Source organism: Marmota marmota, unplaced genomic scaffold (assembly GCF_001458135.2).
Source record: "Marmota marmota marmota unplaced genomic scaffold, marMar, whole genome shotgun sequence".
Taxonomy (NCBI): Eukaryota; Metazoa; Chordata; class Mammalia; order Rodentia; family Sciuridae; genus Marmota; species Marmota marmota.
In genome coordinates, this window is record NW_026000051.1 from 8,920,288 (window position 1) to 8,941,619 (window position 21,332).

Here is a 21,332-nt window from a genome sequence, read left to right on the forward strand (position 1 = left end):
TATATATATATATATATATATATATATATATATATATATATATATATGCTACCTGGTATTCTCTATAACTTTGTTATATGTTAGCAACATTGCCTAGTTACTGTTTTATTAAGAATAACTTACGGACAGGTGTAATGGCACGTGCCTGTAATCCCACTAGCTGGAGAGGCTGAGGCAGGAGCATCATAGTTCAAAGCCAGCCTCGGCAACTTAGCAAGACCCTATCTCTAAAATAAAATATAAAAAAGGCTAAGGATGTGGCTCAGTAGTTAAGTGCCCCTGGGTTCAATCCCGGTACCAAAAAAACAAATTAATACATGCTTATTTTGGATGAATATAAGAAACCAAAAAATTTTTCAAGCCCTAAGCCCAATACACAGAAATCATTTAATATTTAGTGATGTATCTTTCCAGTTTTATTCTTTCTTCACATTCACACACGTACACATATATACAGATAAACAAATAAGATCATATTATTATGTTAGCCCCTCAAAATATATTAAAACTTTTTGTCATCGTGTGACTTACAGTGCAAATAAAAGTTAATGACTTTTTTTAATATTTATTTTTTAGTTGTAGTTGGACACAATATCTTTATTTTATTCATATATTTTTATGTGGTGCCAAGGATCGAACCCAGAGTCTCGCATGTGCAAGGTGAGCACTCTACTGCTGAGCCACAACCTCAGCCCAGCTAATGACATTTTCATGACTGTATATTTCATTATATAACATATGACTGATCCCAAATTCTTAAAATTTTTAAAAACAAATAATCTGAAACATTATTTCAAAGTTCAAGTATTCGATGTCTTAAGCTGCTTAAGTTATCTCCAATGTTTGACTTGTGTAACATCACAATAATGAATATCTTCTCTAACTGTATGTGTATATGTAATTATATATTATATGTATGTAATTATATGTATAAATATGTTTTTCACATTTCTGGAAATGGATTGGCACCTCAAAGGTCATGCATATAGGGTTTTTTTATTGTTTTATACAGTTATCAAAATGCCTTCTAGAAATGTTGTATCAATATGTTCTGAGACTGTTTGAGGGTGTTATTTGTTCCTGTCGGTCCTGGGTATTTTTTATTTTCTCTAATTTTGTAAATAGTAATAAGTGATATGTTATTCTAATTATTCAAGTTTTTTGAGAGAAGTGAAAGAATACCCATATAGTTAGTATTCTTAAATACTTTATTTTTCCTTACTGATAATAGTGTGATGAGGATTCTTACAGACTCCTAAAATCAGAAGTCATGTTGGGAACAAATGCTGGTTTAAAAACATTGGATTAAAAGTCACAAAACATACCTGTATTTTCAACTCTTTTATTTACTGACTTTGAGCATATGTCTCAACTTCTTTTGGCTTCAATTTTTGTTGAAAAATGTACATTATAATGGGATGTTATGTTACAGAAAGAATAAATGAAAACACAGTTGACATTTAGTGTCATCGAATACTTGAACTTTGAAATAATGTTTTAGATTATTTGTTTTTAAAAACACTTATCCCTTGCTGACATCTTACTATTGCTGATACCTCAGAACTAATAGAATACCATATAAGTTCTAATTTATCAAATGAAATCTAAAAAGGATAATGTGTCTCTTATTTAGCAGTCTGACTTATTATTTTGTAGAGAAACCAGGATGGTCAATTAATATCCAATGCCTGACACACAATGGGTACCAAAAAGAATATTTGTTGAATGCCATGCTGATGAGCTTTGGAGGGACAGAACATAAGACAAATAAGCACTGGTTTTACTGTTAAACCATACTAGAGTGCTTATTTGTCTTATGCTCAGTTTTAGACTCTCCCTGCCCTCTAGGACTTTCTATTCATCTTCTGTTCCTTAAGGACTTCTTTGCCTCCACTAAATTTGGGTTACATTTGGCTCAGTGCCTCATGGACAGAAATAGGGCAAAACAGATGTGTCAGGATGAGAAAGTATAGCCAGGTTTCCTGGGAGTGACCTAGAGTGACTGTTATCCAGCTTCAGGAATTCCTCTCAACCTTGTTGCTCCAATATCTGATGGGGAAAGGGTCAGGGAACTTGTGGCTCTTAAAACCAGGTGCATAGATTGACTCACACAGATACCTTGTTCAATCTCTTTGACTCAATCCTGCTTTTTCCGGCCTAGTTTCCTTCACTCCCATATCCTTTGAAGCCATTGCTGTTTTTCACTTTGGATCCAGGGAGTAAGTCCTGGTCTAGGATATAGTTCTATTGTCCATGTAGGGATTAAAATTTCTGGAGGTGTATAGAAAGGTATCACTGAATAAGAACCATGCTGTTTGCTAACATATGTTAATTGCTTACCATATGTTCCACACTTTCCATGCACTCTGAATCCTTACAGCCACCACTGAGGAGCATGTAATAGTATACCATATTTTATAGGTGACAAAGCTAGAGACACTAAGTGACCTGCCAGGCATTATACTGCCAACAAATAACAGCCAGAATTTGAATTTTGTCTTACTTTTAAAGACTTATACCTTTTTTTTAACTCTGCCTTTTAAAATTATAAACCCTTTGCCAAGCATTTACCAAAAGTAATTTGGTTAGAAACTCAGCCATCAAAGCTAATAAGGCCCTGTAAGAATACAAAGTGATAAATAAGCTTTTGAATTTATGACCAACTTTCATCTCTTTTCTGGACAGGAAGCAGAACAAGCCATCCAGTGTCTCAATGGCAAGCTGGCACTGTCTAAGAAGCTGGTGGTACGATGGGCACATGCTCAAGTAAAGGTATGGCTAAGTGGCTAGAAAAACAGTTTCTTGCCTCATCCTCAGGGAGTCTCTGAAAGACAGTTGCCCATGTCTCCATTTGCATCCCAGCCTCTTCACATCTGGAACAGCCATACTTTGGTCTCCTACTTGTATTTACCATGTGGGTTGCCAGATTTTTCTTTTGAGAAGCATCTCGTAGGGATTAAGTTCCTTCGTTGTTTCTCTCCACATGCCCACAGATCCTGTTTTTGATTGATTTTTCCATGTGGCTGATGTGTATACTCAGGCCTCTATCATTTTTTCAGTGGGGGTTGTTCTTCAGAGGGAAAAAATGTATTTATTTTTAAAATTAGTTGCTTTAGGCATTATTAGACTCTTCCCAGCTTCTTGTCTCTATGGAGAGTTTGAATTTGTTTATTCTAAAAGCTTGAGAAATGGGTAGTTTCTCTTGAGTGCTTATAGCACTGGCATCTCCTTACTCCAGAGATCTTGAGAATTATTAGAGTGCGAGTTTGTGGGACTTTGCAGTGCCTATATTGTCTCCAAACCTGAGAAGTGGCAAACTGCCCTGTTCATCCTGCAGTTGGTCTCTTGGGAGAAGGCACTAGGAAAGCTGTAGCCATTAAAATAAAAGAAAAAGAAGATGAATGGTATTCTGTTCCAGCTGGCACAGAGCTGGTGAAGTGTGTGGACTGGAGCAGTCCCAAGAATCAGTTTTCCTTCTGCAGTGTGTCTTGACAGACCTGCCTGCAAAAAAAAATTTCTGACAGTCAGAGTTGGGGCTTTGGCTGTTAGCTATATGAGCATAGTTTTCAACCCTACCCAACAAGCTTCCCCGTTAAGAATCATAGAAACTAAACAGACTTTCAAGCACTAAGTCCAAACTGAAAAACAAAAGCTTAGACACTGGATCCTTATGAGCATTTCAGGTAATCACAGAGCCTTCTGAATTTCTAGGACACTTTGCCTTAAAAATAGAAACAAGAAGAATTACCAAATCCTTTTTTATTCAAAAGAAAATCAAGTCTCTTTTGCCAAACTGGCTGTCGTTTTCTTGCTCTGCATCTCATTGAAAAGGCATGCAAGAGAAATCATCCTTCATTCCTGTCTTTCATTTGAAAATCTGTACCTCGTGGTTCTCTTCCTGTAAATCTTTGACCAGAGGCTCCTGATTGCTCTCTTAATATTTTATTTACTTCTTACAAGAAATATGTAATTATCTGGCATCAAATTAAACTCCTTTACTATACAATGTTTTCTGTATCAGCAACTGAAAGCTGTTAATATTTTTTTCTTCCACTCAGTCCTGTTGAGTTAAATATTATGCTTGGTACTTTGCAAAAGCTAGCAGGATTTTAAAGTGCTTTGGATAAAGCAAATATTGTAAGAGGCGATATGTGACAGTTAAAATAAAAATGTAAGAGGGCAACCCTGCTGCTTATTTGCACCATCTGTGAATTCAAACATTGAAATTCTTTTCCTACCAAATAAGGAGGACTAATGGCTAGATGGAAGCTTCTCAACTGTTTTCTAAACTTGCAGCTTTCAGACCAACTTGTATACAGTTTTGCATTAATTCTAGGTAAAGCAGTCCTAAAATTATCTGGAAAATGTTGATGAAAAACTGGGTGGGATTAGCATTTTTTAACCCATGCACTGAAATAAAGGACTGGTTTCTGCTCACATAAAGTAATACCTCTTTTCTTTCAGAGATACGATCATAACAAAAATGACAAGATTCTTCCAATCAGTCTTGAACCTTCCTCAAGCACTGAGCCTACTCAGTCTAATCTAAGGTAAGACAGTGTACCATAGAAGGACACAGTTGTTCAAGAGCCTGAGCTCTCTTTGTTGCACACCTTCACTTACACAGAACATAGTGGATCTTTAGACTCTTAATTTAGAATAGAATCTGCTAACTTGATGTGTTGAGAAATGGGTTCAGTTAACCTCTAGAATGTATAAATTTTCCTCTCCTTACATCTCCCCCAAGATCATGTACACCCCGTAATCCTGTACTCCCCATTTATAGAATGCACTCACTTTAAAAGGGCAGGTTTAGTTACTACACATCAGCTCGATACAGTGGCACACACTTTTAATCCCAGCAGTTTTGGTAGCTGAGGCAAGAGCCAGCCTTAGCAATTTAGCAAAACCCTAAGCAACTTAGGAAGCCCTTGTCTCAAAATAGAAAGAGGCCAGGAATGTGGCTCAGTAGTTAAGTGCCCCTGGGTTCAATCCCCAGTACCAAAAAAAAAAAAAAAAAAAATTGCTACACACCAAGCCTTGTGCTTAACACTGGAGATGCAAAGATATATCAGACACAGCTCTCACCTTAAAAACAAGCATTTTAGTAAAACCTTGGGTCCCTTTGGCATTTGCCATTATACACTGATTTCCTCACTATCCCTGAGTTCCTTTATATAAATTTTCGTTTTCAGATATTTAATTCTATGTACCATTCATCAACTATAATAGTTTTGGTTCTAGTTTCTATGAATTGTCAGTTATTTCTTTGGAGCTAATTCAAAACAGGGACACTAAGGGTTGGGTAGAGAAAGGGGAAGGTAAATGGGTAGTAGAACAGAAGTAGAAGTTGGGCTTTTTGTTTTCTTTCTCCCCCTCTTTTTTTTTTTTTTTTTTTTTTTTTTTTTCTTTTTTTTTTTCCCACATTGTAGCCTATGAGAAATTTTTAGTAATAATAACAATGCCCAGGATTTAACAACCTTACTATGAAGCAAGCACTGTGCTGAACACTTTATATGCAGTATGTCATTTAAGTATAATAAAAATCACTTTATATATGAAAAAATTGAAGTTCAGAGAAGTGAAATATCTTGGCCATTATGTAAGTAGCAAATAGCAGAGTTAGAATTCAAAGCAAGGTCTAACAGACTTGAGAATTTAATCTTTATATTGGATGTGATGGCACATGCTTGTAATTCCAGCGAGTTGGGAGGCTGAAGTAGGAGGATCAGAATTTCAAGATGAGCCTCAGCAATTTAGTCAGACCCTGTCTCAAAATTAAATAAAAAGGGCTAGGGATGTAGCTCAGTGGTAAAGCGCTCCTGAATTTAATCCCCAGTCCAAAAAAAAAATATATATATATATAATCAGTCCTTTAGTCCTGAAGTAATAACTTCAGGGTCGCTCCAGACAGTAAATGTAGGAATATAGATCTAAAGATTTTTCCAGGGCAGGGGAAGAAGATATGTGAAGGAACATAAGTGATACATAAGGATCAGAAGTCAGTAGTCATAAAGTTAGGAAAGTGATGTCTATTTGGATGAAAGACCAAACAGGAGGGGAAAATGCCTTTCTCATATATCATCTCCACCAAACCAAACTGAAGGGGGATTGATCCTGGAATATTTTCAGGAATGATAAACTGGTAAATTGAAATTAATTTTATACTTATTTATATAAGTTTAATGTCATGATTTTTCTTTATTTTATATTGCCTTTATTGTTCTGTGCTTCTGGAAATTTTAAAAAATAAAAGTTTTACAAAACATTTATGGATTTTTCTAGATTCACTGGGAGTTTATATCCACTATACTCTTCTCCCCATAAGATCTGAACCTCCTCAATCACAGGTCAATCTCCATGGAGGTTATCATAAATCTTACTGCATGAGTGACTAGACTCATTTTTTAATATCTCCATATTGCAGTGATCATGTGTTTAGCTTCTTATGACCAGTATTCGCTACTTATTTACCAGATAGCCTAGTGTTTTCCATCTGTGTTTTAATCCAAAGAATCTCAACTTACATTTTTCTACTAACATCTAACCCTAAATAGAGAAGGTTGTTTTTTTAAACAGAACGAAGGGCTGTCACTTTAATAGATGTGGAGCCAAAATGCATCCTGGTAATACCTCAATACTCTTTTTATTGTAACTTGAGGGTTTCTTTTAAATTTTCTAATTGACACATAAAATTGCACATTTATAAGGTGCTATGTGATGTTCAACACGTGTATATTGTGTAATATTCAAGTCAGGATAAACATCTGTTTAAACATTTAATTGTTTCTTTATGAGAACTTAGTTTTAAATTTCTTGCCTCTGAAAATTTATGGATATGTATAGCAGATGTATACCTATTGAGGATCCCTAGAAGACCATATATACACTGCTTCCAAATTTCTCTCACTACAATAAACCATTGCCGGCATCAAGAATGGAAGATAAAGGAATCCATGGGCCAAAAAATTCCCATTGTCTGAGTGCTTTATTGTGTGGAGTTAGCAGTGACCTCAGTCAGAAACAGATTCCTCACAACTTCACAGCCTCTCCTTTCTATGTAATACAAAGTTGCTGGATTCCCACTTTGATGGAGAGGAAAGAGCGAAGACATTGGTGATGAACTGGGGTTGAATTGTAGCTGTGCAGTTTGTAAACTGTGTGAAACTTGAACATATTTCTGCTCGTGCAATTGCTTATTCACCCATAAAATATGAATGGCTAAACCTTATAGGCTTATTATACGGATTAGAAACAACATAAATAAAATGCTGGATACTATGCCTGGTTCATTGTAAATAAAACATATCTGTTATCTGTTATAAGTCTCCCTTTTAATAAAGGGAGACTTCATAGGATCTCCAGAATATTTTTTTCCATTATTATTCAGTGATTCAAAAGGTGATGCAGTGTGATAGTTAATAGCATAGGCTATGAAATCACTTTGTTTTCAAATCTCAGTTCAATCATTTACTATTTAACATTGGTCAAATTAACCTCCCTCTGTCTCACTTTCTTCTGCAAAATAAAGACTATAAACTGATGCCATGTTTTAATCCTCCTTGAGCACCTACTCTGCTAAGCACTAAGGTGCAGAATAGCATCTGTGAAGAATTAAAGAATTAAATATAACAACATGTGAAGTTAAGAATGTCTAGGTCTGTATTAAAAATTTAATCATGCTTCAGAGTTGATTTTTTCCTTAAAATGACAGGGTTTTGTTTTTTGGGGTTTTTTTTTTTACCTCTTTCTCTCTTTTATATGAAATGTTTAAGTGTTTGTAATTAAATATCTCTTTGCTTCTAAAGAGGCACAAGGAGATGAAATATACAAGTACGTTCTGAAAGAACATAGGCCCATTCTGATCCTTTGCTGTTTTTCAGTGTCACTGCAAAGATTAAAGCCATTGAAGCAAAGCTGAAAATGATGGCAGAAAATCCTGATGCGGAGTATCCAGCAGCACCTGTTTATTCCTACTTTAAGCCACCAGATAAAAAAAGGACTACTCCTTATTCTAGAACAGCTTGGAAATCTCGAAGATGATGGTTGTGAATTACTGTGGCAGCAAAAGCAAATTGGTCTCCACACCTGACTCCTCTGCCTTGGTACTTTGTAGATGTGGATGGTACTATCCAACAGAGCACAATCACATGTTAGAGTTTGGTAACATAAAATTTTGGATGTTCTTATGGATGTGTCTTCCCTGAACTATGTGTAGAATTGAGCATCATCCAGAATAAATAGGATTGTGTCCAAAATTTTGATTTGAACACTGGGATGCTCTAGTTGGCTGGTTTGTTTGGATTCGTAACTACAGAAACATTATATAGTATGCCAGAGAGAAAGTCAAACATACAAAATGTTATTATTTAATCAGGAAACTAAATTTATTAACCTCTGTCAAAAGAACATTTTTCTGTGCACATGTCTTTACAACATAAAGAAAAAGTTAAGAGACAGGGAGGAAAGTAAGACATTTTAAATCATGTTTAGAACTGCTGTTCAAGAATTTATAACAGAAATTCCTCCAACTAAACTGAAAAAGAGAGTTCTTGGCAAAAGGGAGTTTGTCCTTTGAGCAAACATTGTAGTAATCTGCTTAAGAATTATGCTTATTGTTTCAAAATCCCAATTAGGAAAATGTGGTGTAGATCTTAAAATTGTTTGCATCAATGGACTATAGAGTCAAATTTAGCATTTTATACCACAATGAAATTTTTGTTTGGAAATCTAATTTTTATTCTATAGTAATCATTTTTTTAAATCCAAATAATCTTGCCTCTTATAATACCAAATGTTGTTATTAACACAGGACTTTTAAAATTGCACTTATTGCATGAGATTGTTTTTAAAGCATGAGATTGTTCTATTTGGAATTGTATCATGATCAATCTGAATAGAAAGCAAAATTTTTTGGAAAATCTAAACATTGCTATGTTGGTCATTATCAAATATGTTATTTTCTGATAATCATGTAGAGGTCTGAGTAGAAGAGGTCAAATGATCTTGGGCAGAAAGTCAGTGGAGCAGGCACCATTCTGGCACCAAGATTTCAAACACCTCATGTTTTATGTAGTTTTAAAAAACTGCATGACTTGAAAGTGATCCTTCATTTATGGAACATACTTTACCCTAGATATTTTTTCCATTTTGAACATTCAAAATATAACAACTTAGATAGATATATAAACTGACAGATTTGAGATTTGTTCCTTCACAGTTGTGGTCATTTTGGTGCCACACTTGACCGACTATTTCACTGGGCAGGACTGTTGCTTCATTACTAGGTCGATCACTTTGTTACTTACTCTAGGTGCCATTCATGATGATTACAGACTGTTTTCCACCATCATTCCTAGCAAGAGGAAGCTTTCATTATGGGAATTTAAGTCTTCCTTAAGTTTAAATGAATTTAAGACATTGGAAATCAAAATTCAGTTCAGTGAAGTTTCATAATCCACAGAACTGATTCAGAGAAATTCTTATCACTTTTCCCAAGGTCAGTGTTTTTAGATATCTTTAGATAGCAAATAATTTCTGCATTTATTAGCTATGTTATCTATGATGCAAGTAATTCTCTTTCCAGTTGAGGGTTATAGTTCAGGGAGGTGGGTAAACTATCTCCCATCTTTCTGATGACTTCTTGGAGTATAGAATTCACCACTTATCCTTACGTCCTCAAAGGGTTATGGTGGAGTAGAACTTAATGCAAATAGCCTTCTATTTTTAATAGGAATTTAGAAAATACTTAACTTAGAATTATATAGAATTGTTTTCTTTAGAAACCAGAACTATTTATTTGTATTTAAAGCACTGTTTATTATTTGTACCGATTCTTACCCTTGCGTGTGAATAAATGCTAGACAGTTTCTGTGTGGTTGTGTCTTCTCTGGTCCATTTATTGGAATGAAGACTGCAGCTCTCTAGTAGGCTTATTTCCACTCAGAGGGTCCAGGTGGAGTTCTGCTTCCAGGTGTCTTCTCTGCAGAGGGCTCCAGTTGGAGAATTCACCTGAGAGGCAGTTTTCTTCACCCTTTTGCCTACCTTCCTCTATTGTTAACGATAAGAAAAGATACTAGCTATTCTCATTGCAAATGTGACTATTTGAACTTACAGTTCATACCTTAGTGAGTCTCCCTCTCAAAATAGAAGTTTCAAAAGAAATATGTATATCATAAATATGCTGAAAGAAATCTCATGAAAGGCTTGTAAAATACAAGTGTTAACTTGGTCTACTATTAAGAGGTAACCTGTACTTTAAGTAAAATTATTCTTTGGTTTACTCTTGCTAAAATCATGTCACTTATCATTTTATTTATATAAGAGTGAAGAACTGAAGAAAATATTAAGAATTATGAACTACTTAATTTCAGCTCCTATTTTATCAAATGCAAAATGTGACTTTCTGTGGTTGGCATCTCAGTAATGGGAGAAAGGATCAAATGAAGAGCGATTTTTTTTTTCCAAAATATGCTTTAAATCATTTGCCCCAGTTTTATGAATCTAGATATTCCACAACCCTGTCCCTTGTCTATTAAGATGTGCAGTTAATTTTCAAATAAGACAATATATCTGTGGATTTTTCTACTGTATAAAAGAACAAGATCTCTTCTTCTTGCCTTATAAGTTAAATGTTACCCAGTTACAATGGCACACACCTATAATCCCAACAGATCAGAAGCTGAGGAAAGAGGATCGCAATTTCAAAGCCAGCCTCAGCAACTTAGTGAGACCCTGAGCATCTCAGTGAGACCCGGTCTCTAAATAAATATAAAAAGAGCTGAGGATGTGGTTCAGTGGTGAAGTGCCCCTGGGTTCAATCCTCAGTACCAAAAAGTTAAGTTAAATGTAAACCATTTCCTGTGTGTAATCATTATGTTTCTAAAATACAATTTGATTCCATCTTATTTATCCTTGATTTCTCTTTCTCTCCTGCTTCTATCCAATCCTTGGGTAAGTCCTGTCAATTATCCAAAATACATCTTGAGTCCAACTACATCTCACCAAGTCCCACAGTACCATTTTTGTTCAAGCCACTGTCATCTCTTTCCTGAACTGTTGTAGTATCTTCCTAATTATCTCCCTGCCTCAACTGTTGCCCCCTATAGCCAGTTTTCCACACAGTAACTGGAGCAATCCTTTTAAATTATTTTGAAATAATTTCTCAAGCCATTGCTTGGTGGTACATGTCGGTGGTCCCAACTACTCAAGAGACTGAGCCAGGAGATTTAATTCAGCCTGGCAGTTCATAACCAACCTGGGCTTTCCATCACACCCACAATAAAATCCAAAGAACTATAAGTTTTTAAATGACAAAAGTCATTATAGTTGTACATATTGACGGGATTTGTTGTTACATATATGTGCATGCACATAATACATAATAATATATAATTAGGCTAATATCACTCGCCACCTCCCATTTTTTGGTCCCTTTCCTCTTTTGATCTCCCTTTGATTTTGAGAAGATCCACCCCCACCCATTTTCCTTTTTCCTCTCTGGCTTTGGCATATGAGAGAAAGTATAACCCTTAAACCGAGTTTGACTTATTTTGCTTAATATGATGGTCTCTAGGTCCATCCATTTTCATGCAAATGACATAATTTTATTTTTCTTTATGGCTGAATAAAACTCTATTGTGTGTATACACCACATTTTCTTTATCCATTCATCTGTTGAAGGATACCTACACTGGTTCCATAGTTTGTCTATTGTGAATTGTGCTGCTATAAACATTGGTATGCATGAATCACTAGTAAGATGACTTTAATTCTTTAGGATAAATACCCAGAAGTGATATAGCTGGGTCATATGGTAGTTCCATGCATAGTCTTTTGACATTGATTTCCTCAATGTCAAAACCTCCACATTGATTTCCATAGCAATTGTACTAATTTGCAGTCCCACCAACAGTGTCCTTCTTCTCCACATCCTCTCCAGCATTTATTATTAGTAGTAGTATTTTTAATGACTACCATTCTGATTGGTATAAGATGATATCTGAGATTTGCCATTTCCCTAATTGCTAGCAATATTGAATATTTTTTCATATATTTGAGAAATGTTTACTTAATTCATTTGCCCATTTATTAATTGGGTTACTTGATTTTTTTGGTGTAAAGTTTTTTGAGCTCTATATATTCTTGATATTAATCCTCTGTCAAAAGAGTAGCTAGCAAAGATTTTCTCCCATTCTGTGGGTTCTCTCTTCACATTTCTAATTGTTTCCTTTGCTGTGCAGTTTTTTAATTTGATGTTGTCCCATTTACTAACTCTTGGCATTATTTCCTGAACTTAGGGGTCCACTTAAGAAAGCAATGACTTGTTCTTGACTACTTGTCTGACCCTGCTGCCTCCATTTCTCCCCTTGCTCACTGTGCTGCTGCCATACTGGCCTCCGTGCTGTTCCATAGCACAAGGGAGCACCTACCTCAGTTCCTTGACATCAGCAGTTCTCTGATTGCCTGGAATACTCTTGCCACAGGGCCACAGAACAGAGCCCACTCCTTCATTTGACTTATGTCTGCTCAAATGTCAGTGATTAAGTGGTTGTGTTTGGCCTCCCTCCTAAAAGTACAGTCCCGTCACTTTTCATCACTCCTTGGTTTTTCATTTTCTAATGAACTTATCACTACCCAACATGATATATAAATCAATTTTGTCTCTTCACTAGTTGAATGTAAGCAGAAACTCTTACTTCTGCTGTATCACCAGAATTTAAAATAGGGCCTGGCATGTAATACGTGCTCAGTAAATATATATTGAATAAAATATCAGAATCTTGGTATTTGAGAGTTGAAGGTTCTTGTGAAACCATCCCATGTCACCTCTTCAGTGTCCATATGGAAAAAATAGAAACCCAGAAACAAAGTGATTTGACCAAGACCACATAGTTAATGGGTGCTATGGTTTGAGTGTATCCCTAAAGGGTTCATGTGTTGAACTTTAATCCCCATTATGATTATGAAGTATTACAAGAATGGAAGTTTATTCTAAGCCAACACCATAACGTTTAACAGTGGGGCCCTTGGGAGGTGATGAGGATTGCATAGGGTAGTCAGAGAGATGTACTCATGATTACAAACTGGTAACTATGAGAGGAAGAGAGACCAGAGCACACACACACACCTACTCCCCATCTTGCCATGTGATACTATCTTCTCAAAACAGCCACCAAAAAGATGATGGAATGAGACAGACGTTACCCTACATATATGAACGAAAATACAAATGGTGTGACTCTTTGTGTACAACCAGAGACATGAAAAATTATGCTGTATTTCTGTAATATGATTTGAATTGCATTCTGCTGTCATATATATAACAAATTAGAATAAATAAAATTTTAAAAAACCTCAGCCAGCAAGAAGGCCATCACTAGATGTGACCCCCTCAACCTTGGATGGACCTCCAGAACCATGAGCCAAAATAAACCTCTTTTCTTTACAAAATAGCTTGCCACAGGCATTCCATTTAGTAATACAAAATGGACTAATATAATGGGACAGCTTTAGGTAGAACCCAGACCTACAAACATGCATCCTGGTGTACATTGCTTTGTCTTAACTGGCCTGTGCCACCTCTTTTCATACAGCACACAAGCTAAAAATGGTTTTTACTTTTTTAAGTGGTTGAGGGGGAAAAAAAGAACACAATCTTTTGACACAAGAAAATGATGTGAAATTCAAATTTCAGTGTCCATAAATGAATTTTATTAGAACACATTTACATCCATGCATTTACATATTGTCTATGACTGCTTTCCTACTTTAACAGCATATTTGAGTAGTTAGAACAAAAACTGTGTGGCCCATAAAGTCTAAAATATTTACTAACTGTTTTTTTACAGAACAGAGAGTGGCTCTAGACATTGCATTACTGAAAAACCTTTGTGGTGTCAAAATTCTGGGGGTACACAGAAAATAAAAAGCAGCATAGAGGTTACAGAACGCCATGCACTGAGTATTACTGGTTCTGTATTCATATCCCTGACTCCTTAAACATCCTTTGGGACAGGAAATGGGCTGTCCCAGCCCCAGTAGGATTACTATACTGCAGAAAATTTAAATTCCCTCTTTGTCCATGTGAGAAAGTGAAAGCCCTAGGAGCTTTGGCCTCACATATGCCCCAGTTAGATCTCTATCCCCAGTAGTGAGTAGTGACAAAAACCCTACTTCAACTACCTTATGGTAGAGCTCTTATTGGCTCATGTAACTGAAAAGTCCAGGTGTTCAAATGATATGGTCAGGCATCTGTCTTGATTGTGTTTTCCTCTGGGTTGGTTTTATTCTCAGGCAGCCTGTATTCACCATCTCTGGAGAGAGATTTGAATCCCAGGTTTAAAAAAAAAAACAAAAAACTGATCTGTCAGAGTCTATCCCAGGACACGGCTCTATACCTTTTCTCGATATTCAATCTTGCTTGGCTAGAAGTAATTGTTACACAGAATGGCATATTATTTTGACATGCTCTTAGAACTTCCTAAGCTAGAAATATAATTAAAAATTCAGCCCTCCTCTCCTGAAAACAGTCCTCTCCCATTTGAGAAGCTTTTTGGTGGGTGATCTCATCAGAAGGAAACTTGCTTCCTCCCCAGACACATGAGGCATCTGCCACATGCCAGGCATGGAGGGTACAAAGAGTAAGGCATGGTGCCTGTGCAGTGTCACATGCCATGATAAAGGGAAGACTCGGGAGCTGTGGGAGAGCAGAGGTTAGGCACCTAACTCAGCTTGGACAGGAGGTGAGGGAGAGATGATCTCCTATAAGTATCACCTGAGCTGGGCACTGAAGGATGTCAAAACATAAGCCGGGCTAAGGGGTTAAGAAGAGCACTGGAGCAAGAACAAAAGCCCGAAGTGGAAAAGCTTGAGATTTAATCATAAGAGGAGTTAAAACACTTTCAAATACCTGTACCCAGAGGATAAGCCAAATCTGAGAGGCCTTCAGCAACTTGCCCCATTATGCATTCCCTTAAGCAGAGTAAACTGCTCAGACATTCCGAACACAGAGAATCTCCAGACGCCCCTGTTCTTGTCAAGATGTTTCTTCTACCTAGAAGTCTGTTTTGCCCACCCCGTCCCCCCATTTGTCTTACAGATATCTTCCTGCCCATCCTCAAGGGTTAACCCAAGGCAGTTAACTACCTTGTTGATCCTTAGATACCTAGTTCTGTTTCATCACTTGTCACTGTATATAATGTGCTTTATCATTAAAAAATGATTCTCATTAAAAATAAGACAAGCCTCAGGGGCAAATTACTTCTCAGAAAGCAGACAAGTCAACTTCTCCTAGACCCAGGTAAATCCTGGTGCTGTGGAAGCTCATCGACCCCCTTGGCTTCAGTGCCATCCTATGCTCACACCTCTGAATTCCCTCTCCCAGTTCCAGCCTCTCTTCTGAGCTACAGACCCATACACCCAATTCACTCCTGGGCACCCCACCTGAACACTTTCTGGTACAATGAATCAAAACTGAGCCCATTAATCCCCGACCCCACGTTTCCCAATTGCTCCTGAGTTTTATGTCTTCTTTGAGTGAAGAAAAAAAAAATTTTTTTTTAGTTGGAAGTTATACTAGCTAGGCGTGGTGAGCACTCTTGTAATCCCAGCAAGTCCAGAGGCTGAATCTAATGCCAGGAGGATCGCAAGTTTGTAGCCAGCTTCAGAAACTTAATGAGACTCTGCCTCAAATTTTAAAAATTTAAAAAGTGCTGTGACTATGTTCAATTCCTAGTACCAAAAAAAAAATGGGGTTATATGTGACTTTTTCTACTCCCCCACTCCCCCACACCTAGGCTCTTAAATAATCAAATTTACATATTCAAGTTAGGATGATGTCATATACAATCATATATATTAAAAAGATGTTAATGTATATAAGTATATATGATTCTATGGGATCAACATCTACATAAAATATATAAATATTTGCAAATACAGTATATGATTCTACATAGCATGGTATATAACATTAATATAGAAGAAAATTATATAGGAGACTGAATGTGATATTTAGTATATATAATCACAATCATACACTGTATGTGGTTATATATAACATAATAAAGTGACGTAATTCCATTTCTTCTTTCCATCCTCCTAGTCCCCATGACTGCTTTATTGCATCTCCCTTAGATTGCTGCAGTACCTTCAGGATTCACCATCTTCAAATCTGTCCTCAAGCCAACTGCCTAAGTCATCTTTCCAAAATCCCAGTTTCCTCATGTCATTTTCATGCTTAAAGGCTTTTTATGACCCTTCACAGTTGATATTTTGAAGTTGAAATTCCTTAGTATGCTATTCAAGGCTTACCTCAGTCGAGTTATTTTTAAGTCTTATCTACCCTTTGCTAGAAAAAGGTCAATAGGGGGGATTTACTTTGAATAGTGTGGTCAATGCAGAATTTCCTCAAGAGGGGACTTCTAGTCCCTCTACTTTCCCTGCTTAGCTAGTGACTTCTGTGTCCCCATTATGTCCCCTTCTTAAGTGAGGACAATGACTCTGGGTGACTAAGTAACTACTGATTACTGGGCCAGTGTCAAGCTCTTAACTTGAAGGTGAGTACCTTGGCCTCTGGGAATCCTCCCAGCCCTTGTAAGTGAGTTCTGTGTTAATGCCCACTTTATGGCAAGGAAACTAAGGCGTCTAGAGTTTGTCACTTGCCTTAGAGCCCACAATGTGTAACAGAGTCCTATCAATTCAGGCTGCTAGGATCCTTAACGCCGTGCTTGCTGCTTTTATGGAGAGAGGATGTCACCTCCTGTGGACTGCCAACCTCTCAAGATAAACCCGAACTCCTTGACACTCTGACCCTCCCCAGCCCAGCACTGCCCTAGCAAGCACTAACTGGGACCACTCTTCACCCCCATCCAGCTCCCCCTCACTTTCTTCCTGCCTTGCCTAACTCATCCTCCAGGACTTCTCTGAGAGGTCACCTCCTCTAGGATGCCTTTCCTGGTACCCTCACCTGTGAGCCAGGTAAAATGCCACTTCTCCTTGCTTCCATAGCACCCTCGTAGCCCCTGTCATGCCACACTGGGTGGCTAGCTCTTTTCTCTCAATAACTGTGGGCTCCTAATTGGGCAGAGACTAGGACAGTTTCCTCTAACACGGAACTGGAATAAGCACTTCATAAATGTCTGCTGACCTGAATTTACTCAGTGGACATTCAAACTGGAAGGGGACTTGAGGTGACCATAACTATACATTTGCAATATGCTTTAAGGTCTGAAAAGCCCTTTCACCTAATTATCTTATTTACTCCTCCAAGGTCGATATTGGCCCCAAAGTTGAAGAAACTGAGATTCAGATAAAGTTAAGTGACTTTTCCAAGTTCATCCAGCCAGGAAGTGACTGGGCTGGGTTTTGACCTTGGGTCTTTCTCAGGTCCAGCACTTCCCAGATCATCTGATTCAAATGAGACACAAATTTTACTACCAAGGAAGGACACTGTGGCCAGGAGAGGTACATTTCTGGCCTAGGCTCACACAATTCATACCCCATTCTGTGCTCTTTCCTCACACAGGAAATGCCCAGGAAGGTGACAAAGTGAGAATAGGGTCTTAGACTAGGGAGAAAGAAGCAGCCTGTGTCTCTTCCCATTTGCTCCCTCCCCATTTGTCACAACCCAAATGTTTAAATTTTGTATTTAGTATTTACTCTGAAATGGCTTTCATCTGATTTCCCCCTTGCTCACCAATTTAGCTGTCAGAGTAAATAAATGTGAAGCCAGGTCTCCAGCCTCTCCCAGCTCACATTACCTTCCTAGAATTACTCCCCGGCGGGTGGAACCACTGCTGGGGGCCTCCTACAGAATTATCCAGTTACTAATGAAGCCTTTTTTTTCAAACCCCAACCTTAATGGAAACTCAGGTGGGGGAGGATAGTAAAATCCATCCCAAAGGACAAGATGACCACATCCTGTCAAGTGACCAAGAGAAGAATTGAAGTGAGAACTAAATGACATTGTATATGTTGAATGCTAAATACAGCTCCAGGAGGGAGTCAATACTTTTTGAAACAAAATATTAGTTTTAATGTATGGTTAGCTGTCACCTCAACCCTGAGATGCATTGTTATCCCCAAAAATGCAAGGAAGGAAACCAAGGCTCAGAGAAGCAGGGTGACCTGCCCCAGTCGCCTGCAGGAAGAAATTGAGTATCCTGATGGAACATACTAAAGTTGCTAATCCTAATTTTGCCAAGGTTACTCCTGTCTGGATTCTTTCTTTGTAGTGGTTGTTGGAAGAGAGATTTCTTGTTCTCAAAGTGATTTCACTTCTGTGCTTTTTGAAGTCAGGCAGGCCCTGGGCTGGAATAATGGATATGCAGCTTCATTAAGTAAGTTATTTAGGAGAATGTTTTATTATTTGGTGAACTTATGTCTTTCTCCATAAGAATTTGAGGTGGCATTCAGTAGAATGACAACTAGAAAATACAGCCAATCTATGATGTAAGGATGGCTAATTTTGGGGGGTTATTTACTGTGGTCCAGGTAGAGTCCTGAGACCTCGTACAGGGATCATTTGTTCGATTTTCACAGTTAGATAGGAGCTGGAGTCTTTCTCAACACCACTCCCACAGGTGAGAAAACAAACTGAACAAGTGACTGAATAACTTGTCCAGAGTAATAAAGGGAAGTAACAGGACTCGTTCCCAGTCTGCTCTCAGAATCTTTGTGCTGCACCTCTGAGTTTAGTGCCTCTTACTCCCCTTTTGAGTTCCTAAGCACTTAATCAGGATTCAGGTGCAGAATTGCATAATAGGTAAGAGTTTGGGTTTAGAGTCTGAGTACCAGAAGTTGAAATGGGAGCTTCTATGAGCATGTTTCTTCAACTATCACTATAATCTCTTCAAAGGTTTGGCTGTGAGAATTACAGTGAATAATGTATATAAAATAGTGTTTGGCATCGAAATGCTTAATAAATGATGTTTGTATTATTATTATTATTATTAAGAATTATTATCACTCAGGGAATACATGCTTCCCTTCCTCTTCATAGGAGGGCAACAGCTTGTTCATTCAGCCTCAACCTTTGCACTCATCTCTCTACCTGGAATATTTTCTTCTATCCCCTGAACCTATCCAAATTTCACCTGCCCTTTAGTTTCATCTTAAGCCTTTTTTGTCCCTATGAAGTTCTGCAAATCCAGTACAACCTTTGTAGCTGCCTTCTTCTTTCCTGAGCTCTTCTGCACTCACATGGGTACAGCATTGTATAATGTTCATTGTCTTCCCAATTCCCCTGGCTGCCCAGAGTGAATGGGGAGGAGATGCAGGAGGTCCTATTATTATACCCATTTTGCAGATGAGAAAAGAGGCTTAGCTCATGAATGATAAGCCTGGAGTCATGTCCATGCTCGTTGAGAGAATATGGAAAGCTAATGTGTGCATGTGTGTTTGTGTGCATGTTTACACATGCTGAGTGGACATGGTCCTGTGTGCAGCCTAGAAATCAAGAGTATGAGCTCTGATATCAGACAAGTCTGGTTTTGATTTCTTGGCTCTGATAGTTATCAACCACTGTGGCTCCAGTTTGCAAATAACACCTCTCTGAACCTCAGTTTCTTCATCAGTAAAATGGGCACCATAAGACTAGGTGCCTCACACGGTTATTGGGAAAAGAAAACAAGATCGCAATTGTAAAATGCTAAGTATTGGAATGCCTGGCACAGATGAAAGTGCCCAGGAATGGTAGCTAAGATTATTGTGTGTAAAAGAGTTATTTGAGGAGGAGGGGATTGCTCATCCGTAATCATGTTGGAGGGTACATGTGTACACATGTACACTGTGTACATATGCACACACTTCACCTATTTCCATGTTGTAATCTGTTCTCATAAAAGATAATGGTTCAGAGAGAAACACTTTGCTCTCTGAAAATCTGTGTCTGAGAGCAATAAATAACTGGAATGCAGGGGCTGAAGTGGTTTCTGTGCATAGGAACAGATATTTTGTCTTTAGGGGACATAGGCATGGGTCTTTAGTGTCGTGTTGGTGTAGACATCCTTGTCTGCCTGCATCTGTCAGGAAGTGCCTCTGCCTGTGCAGACTGACTCTGCCTACTGGGAACCCCATGTCTGGAGAGGTGTGTGTGCCATTTCTGCCTATAAATGGTTATCTCACCATCTGTGAGGATGTGTGTGTATTTGGGGATGTCTGAGATGATACAGGAATTGGAGCTCTGTGAACGGCTGCTCTTTTGAGAATGGATGGGTATACAAATGTAATGACAATTGTGTATGTGAGGTGTTTACATCTATAAATAAGGGCAATTACTGAGGTGACAGTATGTGTGTGATACGGTGCTAGTGGGCTGTCATGACCATAGTGCTGGATCTAAGCCTGAGTGTGTGTTTGTTTTTACAAGAGGACATATGTTTGTGTATGTGTCTGTAAGCTTAGTTGGTGTGTGGTGAAGGGGCTGAGGCTGTAAGTGTCCATGTGTATCTGAATGCTGTAGGATGTTAGTATGGGTAAGGCTGTCTTTGAGTTTGAGAGTTTTGTCTGTGCAATTGGGGGCTGTCTCTTAGCTACATGCTTCTCTGCCTTCCCTACTTTTCTCATTATCAGTAGAACCCTAGAGATGGTGAGATGGGCACTGGACTGTGTAACTAAGTAAATCCTAAAGGGAAGAGGGATATTCCAAGCAATCCCTCCCAAAAGAATTCAAGGGAACTACTCTCCCTTGCCACTAAAGTCCCTTCCCAGTCCCAGTCAGTGCTTATGAGCCGGTGTGCTCCCTGGTTGTTATGAAGTAGAGGTATCTGTGCAGGCATGTGAAGTATGGGTGGATGCCTATTGCCCCATTAAATGATGCAAGCAGGTAATAATTTGCATCTGTATGTACACAAATGTACCAGGCACAGCAGTGCATCAGCAGAGTATAACGTGTGGCTTCTTATAGAGTCCATCTCTGCAGACGGCTTGACCCTCTGGTCATGAATGGGGCTGTGCCTGAGGGCGGTGGGTGCCCTTTGAGGGAGGGGCAGTAGTGAGAGCTGTGTAGATGTGTGTGCCCGCCACTGTCTTTGTATGTAAGCGTGTCTCTGAGTGTATCAGCAGCTCTGAGTTTCTGTGTGACTCTGTGTTTGTGTGCGTATGTCTCCGGGACTCTGCCTCGTTGTGTGTGTCTCGCTCTTCCTTGGCGGGGAGGGGATTGGTCACGCATGACTCATCTTGAACCGAGCCGGGCTCCAGCGGCAGGGCGGCCGCCGCCGCAGCTGGAGGGGGAGGAGGACGAGGAGGAGGGAGAGGAGGAGGAGGACTACCAGGACGGGGAGGAGGAGGAGGAGAAGGAGGAGGAGAAGGAGAGGATGGAAGGAGGAGGA

At 38.4% G+C, this 21,332-nt stretch overlaps 1 protein-coding gene across 2 annotated transcripts in view; it reads left to right on the plus strand.

The window, feature by feature from the left end:
- Rbm18 (RNA binding motif protein 18) overlaps positions 1-9,869 on the plus strand; it is a 21,184-nt gene extending 11,315 nt beyond the window's left edge. For both annotated transcript variants that reach the window (XM_015497633.2, XM_015497634.2), the window contains exons 4-6: positions 2,686-2,772; positions 4,465-4,550; positions 7,884-9,869. In XM_015497633.2, the coding sequence (XP_015353119.1) occupies positions 2,686-2,772; positions 4,465-4,550; positions 7,884-8,043 (333 nt within the window). In that variant the 3' untranslated portion in view covers positions 8,044-9,869. The remainder of the gene's footprint in view (positions 1-2,685; positions 2,773-4,464; positions 4,551-7,883) is intronic.
- The last annotated feature ends 11,463 nt before the right edge of the window (positions 9,870-21,332 follow it).